This window comes from Chenopodium quinoa, unplaced genomic scaffold (assembly GCF_001683475.1).
Source record: "Chenopodium quinoa cultivar QQ74 unplaced genomic scaffold, ASM168347v1, whole genome shotgun sequence".
In the NCBI taxonomy this organism is placed as follows: domain Eukaryota; kingdom Viridiplantae; phylum Streptophyta; class Magnoliopsida; order Caryophyllales; family Amaranthaceae; genus Chenopodium; species Chenopodium quinoa.
The window spans coordinates 529,938-539,040 of record NW_018743894.1 but is presented as its reverse complement, the minus strand read 5'-3'; the positions used below and the strand labels follow the sequence as shown (position 1 = coordinate 539,040).

General features: G+C 36.2%; 1 protein-coding gene across 1 annotated transcript in view; it reads right to left on the bottom strand.

Moving 5' to 3' along the window:
* Window positions 1-3,462: 3,462 nt before the first annotated feature.
* LOC110686823 overlaps window positions 3,463-9,103 on the bottom strand; it is a 30,319-nt gene continuing 24,678 nt past the window's right edge. The window contains exons 8-9 of the mRNA XM_021863413.1: window positions 6,597-6,640; window positions 3,463-6,445 (exon numbers count right to left, since the gene is read on the bottom strand). Coding sequence (XP_021719105.1) covers window positions 6,343-6,445; window positions 6,597-6,640 — 147 coding nt within the window. The 3' untranslated portion in view covers window positions 3,463-6,342. The remainder of the gene's footprint in view (window positions 6,446-6,596; window positions 6,641-9,103) is intronic.

Genomic DNA, 9,103 nt, shown 5'->3' with positions numbered 1-9,103 from the left:
CCTTTGTTAACATGTCATAGGTGGAATTCCACCTAGTTGGGCAATCGGTTCTAATTTTTATTACCCTTATCTTTTGTTGTTTTAGAAAACTCTTCCATTCTTGGTATCTCATGTTAGAGCTATTAATAGACATAATAGCATCTCTGATTTTGCTGTAGTATGGGCCAATTGCCCGAACTCCATCCTGTACACATAAGTTAAGTACATGGCAAACACATCTAGTATGAAGAGCTTCACCGTCTAATAGTACATCGGTTAAGTTTTGTTTGATAAGATTAGCTGTGTATGTAATAGAGGTTGCATTATCAAAAGTCATAGACATCATTTTATCTCGAAGGTTGTATTCGTCTATTGCTTGCATTAAATGGTGAGCAATGTTAATGCCGGTGTGTGGGTATTCCAGCATTTTGAAATGTATTATTCTTTTTTGTAACATCCATTGATCATCTACCCAATGGAAAGTCACACATAAATAGTGATATTTATAACCACTATCCCAAGAATCGGCTGTTAAAGATACTCTACAGTTAAGGTTACTCAATTCGGCTTGTAACCGGACTTTGTACTCTAGGAAATTTTTCATTGCGGCGGAACGAACGGTTTTCCTAGAGATTCTTTTATGTTGGGGTTGTAGTGCTTTGTTAATGTAGGTGTTGAATGCGTCACTTTCCGAGAAAAGAAAAGGTTGTTCGGCGTGTACTATCATTTTTCCTAGTTCATCCCTATCCCTCTCATAGTTGTATGTAAAGTCGTATGGATGAAATTGGGAAATTTTGGGCTGGGTTGGATCACTAGCTGGTTTTGCACAAGCTTTCATGTGTCTAGATAAGTGTCCCGTCCCGTTTTTGGTAACTGCCGTGAATACACTATTACATGTTTTACATTTTGCCCATTGTTCACCATCTTTACTTAGGACAAAATAACGCCATACCTCACTCCTTCGGTTTTTCAAAAGTAGCATCTCAGTTTCGGTTAACCATTCATGATGTGTGTGATGGTTAGTAGTGAGACTAGTGGGAGTGGCAGTAGAAGGGGTAGAACCGGAGGGAATTCGGGTACTTTCTTGGCTACCTTGGCTAGAACAATAGTTTTGTTGATCACCGATATAATTAGGTGGAAATGGTATGGTGGTAGTGGAAATTGGTTTAGTGGTGGTGCTGGAAATCCCGACGTATTATATGGCTCATAGCTCGGGGGGAAGTAAATGGGGTCATTGGTTTGACTCGTAATTTGGGGGCTCGTTGTATTTGGTGGTTCCCTAGAACTACTGCTACGGATAAGTCGGCCTTTCCCCCTAGACCTAGATGATGGGTTGTTCGATGCCATAATTAACAATTAATTTTTTAATAAAAAGTGGTTAGCTATAATAATAATAATTAATAACAACAATTTTAACAATAAAAATATCAATAATAATAATTAATAACAACAACTATAACAATAACAATAACAACAAAAATAAATAATAACAACAATTGTAACAATAATAATAATTAATAACAACAATTATAACAACAACAATAACAATTAACAACAATAATAATTAAACAAGATTATTCTAATAATAACAATTAAACAATAATAAATTTAAGATTAGTTTAGATCTTACAACCGTGCTTCAACGCTCCACTAATTACGATTACGAACTTTTTAATTTTTTCCGATATTAGGAAAATAATTAGAGAATTTAAGAGAATAATTAGAGAATTTAAGAAAATAAGGATTATTAGAGATTTAGAGAATATAAGAGATAAGAAGAAGAGATTGTGATTTTGTGATTTGGGAATGAAATGGAGGTGAGTATTTATAGAATTTTTGGGGAGCAAATTGGCAAAAAACTAGCCGTTTTTTAGCCGTTTTTTTGGCTTATTAGAGCTAGAATAAACGGTAACATTACCGTTGGCCCGCGGGCCGTGCCTGCGGGCCATGCCCGTGCTCGTGCCGGGCCATGCCTGGGAATTCTCAACCCTGTCCGTGGCACGGCCCGTGGCACGGGTGTTGAACTTCGTGCCGTGCCGTGCTTGAATTCGGGCCGTGCCGGGCTGCGCCGAACGGCGGGCCGTGCCGGGCGGCACGCGGGCCAACCCGGCCCGTGCCCAGGTTTACATGTAACCTTCAATTCATACACAAGATGCCTAACTACCAAAATAAGTCATATTTATGTTTTATTCTGAAAACAAAATATTAATTTATAGGGAATGATATTAGGAATAACAAATTTAATAACAAGAATTAGATATAGGTTGACAAAAAAAAAAAAGGTATTAGTTATTTGTCTGATCCCATGATAGGGAACTGTAATGTAACCATCCAGTTTTCATTTCTGAATCTGAATTAGCCCAAGCCCCAAAGGGTAAACGAAGTGAGGAAAAAAAAAAGAAGACATTGGTTATTTTTTATGCCTTAGTTTTATAATTTTTTTTTTATATTATTATTTTTTTATTTTTTTATTATTATGGAATATTTGTCTAGAATGGACATATATGTTCACCTATTTGTTTGGAAGGACCTTATAAATTTAAAGTGGTGAGAAAGGACATTATAAGTCTATTTTGTTGTTTGGGCTGACCTTGAGGTCAGAATCCGACCATTGACTTTTCTTCTCTGGCGTTGACCTCACACGTGACTCTTATTTTACCTTAAAAAATGACCCTCCCCTTAATTTTTCCCACATTTTCCCTTCATTTCCCCCTTTTCCCCCAAATTCTCTCTCTCCTCAATATGTTGTTCCAAACCCTAGATCTACTTATCCCTTTCCATGTCCACAAAATTAAAGATTCTTACAGCGGCTCATTATGCTTAAAAACAAAACCACAAAATTTGAGGAGTCCACAAAGTCCCCAAATTACGATGTTCAACCACAAAATTTGAGAAGCAATTACATTAAAAACCTTAATTTTGCAAAATATTTCAATTACAAATAAATTAAAGAAAAAAAACCACACACATTAACCTTACCTGGTGCAAAACGTACTTAATTGAAGTAATGGAATAAATTTGGTCGACCTTTGAATAGAGAATTGAAAGTATTAAGGTTTGGAACCCACGATTTTGAGGAGAGAGAGAAATTGGGGGGAAATTAGGGCAAAAAAGGAGAAATGCGGGAAAAACGTGGAAAAAAGTAAGGAGTAGTCATTTTTTAAGTTCACGTGACATCACGTGAAAGGTCAACGCTGGAGGAAAAAAGTCAATGGTCAGATTCCGACCTCAAGGTCCCTCCAAACAACAAAGTAGACTTATCAGGTCCTTTCTCACCACTTTAAATTTAAGGACTTTTCACCATATGCCCCCGAGTTATTTTTTTATTCACCCATGAAAATTTTCAAATTCAACATATACACTGAAGTTTCACAAAATTGTCACAAAATTAATGGCAGTTAATTCCGTTAGTCATTAACGTTAAGTCCGCCACGTTGAGGCATATTGTTGATTATTAAAAAATATTTTATTAATTATTTTTAAAAAAAAAAAAGAAAAAAAGTAAACCACCTCCAACCACCTTTTGTTACGCTAGGCCACCTCCCCACCACCGCCACCCTCCTCGCCGCTGGCGGTAGATCCCCTTCCCCATCGCGCTGACGTCGGCACCACCCATTCCCCCAAGCCTTTCTCCTTAAACCGTATAAAATTAAACCACAACCCCTTAAACTGTAAAACCTTTCCCCACTTTTATACCTTCGTTTAAAACTAGCCACCACCTCGAAACCCTTCACCGACAAAACTGATTCCCTCCTCCCACATCGTTGCTGCCCAATTTGGTTGAAAACACCACCTCAAAATCCTAAATCCCAAAATTAAAACCCTAGGTTTGAATTTTGGGTTTTTTTCTTTCGGGTTTGGCATAGTGTTTGAGAGGGTTGAGATGGCATGAGGAGGGGCGATTTGGGTTCAGCGGCACAAGGAGGTGGGTGTGGAAGTCGACGGTGGGGAGGGGAGGATTTTTCAAGGGAGAAAATGGGGTTTTGAGGTTGAGGTTGAGGGAAGGGTGGTTCAAGGGAAGGAAACGACGCCTAGGTTGGGTTGCTAGTGCGGTGTGGTTGGGTTGGGTCGTCATCGGCACGAGTGGTGGTTGGGGTTGGGTCGTCAGCGCAGGTGGTGGTTGGTGGCTAGGGGTGGCTATGGAGGGTTGGATTTTTTTTATTATTAATCAAATAATTATTTTAAACTTTAATTTATTTAAAATCCAACCAATAAATTATGCCACTTGGCATACTTAACACTAATGACTAATAGATTTAACGTCCGTTAGTCAATTGAGCATTTGGTGACATTTTTATTAAGTTTATAAGTATATGGTGAATTTAAAATTTTTCATGGGTATATGGTGAATAAAAAATAATTTGGGGGCATTTGGTAAAAAACCGTTAATTTTATAAGGTTTTTCCAAACAAATAAGTGAACATATATGTCCCTTTTAAACAAGTTTTCCTTTTATTATTTCAAATGCTTGCTTAAGCTTTTGTTTAACTCTAATTTTGCTTTCTTAGGCTTTTGTTTAACCCAATTACAGTCTCCTCCGCCAATACAATATCATTTACAAAACTTACATGGAAATAAGCACATTTACAAAAATCATAAGGGATATCACACTATCATAGTACCAAATAAGCACATTTTTTGTACCAAAAACAAATATATTGGAACCAACTTGAATTTAGGCCTATTTTTTGTACCAAAAGCTCCCCCCGTCCCTCGCCGAAAATTCCCTCCCCCGAAAAACTCCCCACTCCCGCAAAAACCCAAAAAATTCACCCCCTTCCCCATAAAACAGCCAGTCGGCCCTCCTCCCACCCTCGCCCGGCTGTATGGGGAAGGGGGTGGTGAGTTTTTGGGGTTTTTGCTGGAGTGGGGAGTTTTTCGGGGGAGGGGATTTTTGGCCTAGGATGGAGGAGCTCTGGCACTGGCGAGGGAGGGGCAGCGAGTGGTGGGATAGGGGCGGTGAGTGGTATGGTGGCTGGAGAAGGTAGATAATAGGTCTTGTGTGGTGGTGGTGTGGTGGTAGCTTGTTTCCCTTTGTTATACAAAACAAACAACTTAACAAATTCCTTTCCTTTCCCTTTATTCATTCCATTTCGAGTACCCCATGCGAACCAAACTGCCCCTGAATGTGTACAATAATTATGTCAGAATTAACTGCGGCCAACTCTCTTCCATCACGGCTCTCGAAGCCTGAATCCATTTTTTTTTTCTAGCGTCTTCTCTAACACTATCAAGCCATCTACAAAACCACCCAAGTTTAAATAGTCACTAGAGCCCATTACATTCTTTGTTCACTTTTAATCAACTAATCCCACTATCTTACTTGTTATACACAACTTTAATCTACCAAACCCCATTACGTTTTTTTTTTTTTTTTTTTTTTTTAAATTAATTTTTTTTTTTTTACCTTTAATCAACTAAATCCATCTATGTTATCATTTTATACCTTCCTAAAATGTGTGTAAAGACAAATGAAATGTTTAATTGGGGATGGAGGGAGCATAATTTAGATTGGAAGCTAGTCTACCAAAGAAATACCGCAAAAACCTAAGGCATCACCACCCCATTTAAACCTTCCTTTCTCTCATTCAATCAATCGCCTGCTGCGGCCAACACAGGTAGGATAAACGAGGGTATTTCTGGTGGTTTTGGTTGGGAGCTGGAGATGGTAGACAGAAGGAGATAATCGCGGGGGGTGGGGGGGGGGATGGAAGCGCCTGAAAGATAGTGGCAGTATCTAATTTCAAGAAATTTTTCGGCATAAAAAAAAAAAAAAAAAAAAAAAAAAGCAAAATACTATTCTGATATGAGTAACGACTGCCTGCAGTACAACTCTAATTGTTTTTTTTTTTCTCATCTCCATTACCTTTATAATCATTTACATGAAAGGGTAGAAAAGTGTCCACCAAGACAATCTAGTGACTAAATTTGATTTGAGATGAAATCATTATCAAGCATTCTGTTCAACGAAAGTAATCTGAAATCAACTTAATACACCTTATTACCCCTGAATTTCACCTTATATTTACAAACTATCGGACCAGATCAACCCAGCTAAGGACTGATTAGACCTTGATTAATGATAATAAATCACTTATTGGTTAATGATATTACTTGAACTTAGTTTATAAGATACATCAAATGATGTGGGAGAGAGCAAAGTGGTGCCTCAAGGGTTGTGTTTAAATCAAATTCATCGGTACTCAACTCCTCATATACCTATCATATTGTTTTGTTTATGACTTTGTACATGTAATGGAAGAACTGTTAAGATTTTTATATCATCCTTGCAAACAATTTACAAAAATTAAAGCATACACCAAAGAAAACACTTACAGCAACACCAACTATAATCTCACGCTGTTATGACCCATTTTGGGACAACTTCAGCTTAAGATCCTTCAAAGCATCTACAACTTCTGTATCCAAATTGTGTTTCAGCAATTTCCCTTGCATGGAAGTCGATCTGAAAATTAACTTTGGAATGAGATTGTACATCTATAATATGGAAAAACAAGTATGCAAGCATGACAAACGATCAAGTCTACTAGAATTTGAAGCTGCTTAAAAGGTAAAGTTGCACTGCAGCAACATCACATTTTACATAAATGACACACCTCTGCTCTTGAAGCATTCTCTCCATCTCCTTTGAAGCCTTTATCTGCAAACCATAGCAAATTCTAAAGTGAGACAATAATGAAACCATGTCATCTATAATACATACATAAATAAAAGTAGTGATAATAATAAATAAATAAATAATAAAATGGAAAATAGATGATATCTAGCCCATTTAAATTGGTGGAAATCAAAATAGATTCTCAACTATCAGAAACCCAGATTTTTTTTGGTTAAACAGTGTTGGAAGATCAAAAAAATACCCATTAGAAAGAGAAAAGAGCTAGAAAGATTGGTGACTGGGTTTTTTCTGTTTCTGGGGCCCAATCTGTTTGATGAAATGTAAATATACTTCAAAAAGCTATTCAGGAAGACAAATATAATGTCAAGTTGATATCATCCAATGATGGCATGCTCCATCAGAATTCAACATTCTCACAATATCGAACTACAAAGACTTGTTCATAACTAGCACCTTGAATTTACATGTAACTAGGTTTTAAGACTGGGCAATACCCTTACAAATTAATCAGATATTGCATGGTTCAGTGGTTATAAATTTAATTTACAAACTTGAGGCTTTAGGTCAAGTCTTGCACAAAACATGTATGTTCAATAATTTCAATTGTATGTGAATCACAAAGTAAGATATCTAGTGGCTTCTAAATTTATTTAGGAATACTTTTTAATATACTAGTACAGATGGTTTGCTACAAATCTTGCTTGTATCGATCAATACTTTTTAATATATTAGTACAGATATTTTCACCAAATCGTTTTTCTTCATCAAAATAATTTTACTCTTTCCTAGCATCTCCAATCTTCTTTTCCAATGGGTTCCTAAGTTGACGAGTTCATGATTAGCACATAGGCAAAATAAATCGACTTCGTCAACTTCATTTCTGTCACCGTAGATGTGTGAGTGTGTTCGAAGATGAGGCTGATATTTCATTATATTTATTAAGTGGACACATTTATGACCTAGTGAGTGAGTGTTGATTGGGTTTTTGTGGAACTTGTATCAAAAAGTTAAGTATAATTTTGATATTTAAGTCCAACCAACTCTTAACAAGCAAGATGGATGTGTTCAAAGATGAGGCTAATCCTTCAAACATGAGTTGGTTCTACTTTTGAAGCCAAAGTGGATACATTTGGTACAATTTGTATGGATCTCCTTTCAATAGCTTAAATATCATTGTAATATTTAAGCCCAGCCATTTATTTACCAAGATGCAATTAATTAGGAACTTATCTCATAACCTTTGGCCACGAGGGAGGACGAATCTCATAGACGAAACTTTGTGGGGATCCCTTTACCAGTTTACCCTTCCCTCCACTTCCAAAGTTATAGCTCACGAAATTTGGACTGAGTAAACGTGACAATTGATATTTATCTTGGATTTACCTTAACCCAACGAATAAAATTAAGAAGTCCAACCACTTCTCTTTCCTTAGTTTAATAATCCCAATCCCATTCCCATTTCCAAAATCCACCTTTATTAAAGATTACATCTCTACTCAAACTTGTTTTTTTTAGAGAATAATATTGTAAAGAAAGCAAGCTTCAAATTGCATGCTTCACATTGTGTATAATTGTACATGCCTTTCATCCAGTTAATACGCACTATTAGCCTCAATGACTTTTTATTTCTTCCTCAAGTCATACTCCCTCCTTTTTAAATACTTTTCCACTTTCCTTTTGCGGCCGTTTTTAAATACTTGCTCCATTTCCTTATTTGGAAAGTTTTTATAATATTTAATTCATTTCTCTCAACTAGTGGACCCAATTTTATTACTTTTAGATTCTCTCTCCTCAAATTTACCTTCCACCAACCCCACTATCTCCATATTTTAGTACTTTCTCCAATTTCTCCTAAAACTCCGCGCATGGAGAAATGGAGCTAGTATTTAAAAACGGAAGGAGTAGATGTTTAACCTTCAGCTTCTCACCAATTCATGTGGTGCAATATATCTTCAAGCTCTTTCCACGGACTGTTACTAGAGCATAAGTTGTCCAGGAAAGAGATTTTTTTAATTGCTTTAATAATCCTCAGTTCTTTCAATTTGCTAATGCTAATTATGCTACAAAAAAAACTCTTACCATATTTTCACAATCCTCTTTTATAAATACAAAATTTAAGTTTATAAGGGTGTGTTAAAAAGGTAACAACAATTTTATATTTTGTAAGCTACAAATAAAATCATTGCCTAGTAATTAAAGGTTTGGTTGACAATAATAATTATCATTGTTTCTCTTCTACTTATTAGCACTCCCATAAAAGGGTGAATTGTAATTTCACTTTAACCCATTAAATTGTCAAAGACTGATTTTTACACACTATAATTGTAATTAATTAACAGTAATCTTGGAGGTAAGCTTGAGTACTTTGATTAATAAATGAACTAAGGGGTTACAAGATAGAAATAGCTTTAGGCTATTAATCTCAAGCAGCTTTAGGCTACAACTCTCATGAGGTTACTCTCAACAATTTTCTGGATAAGTGGC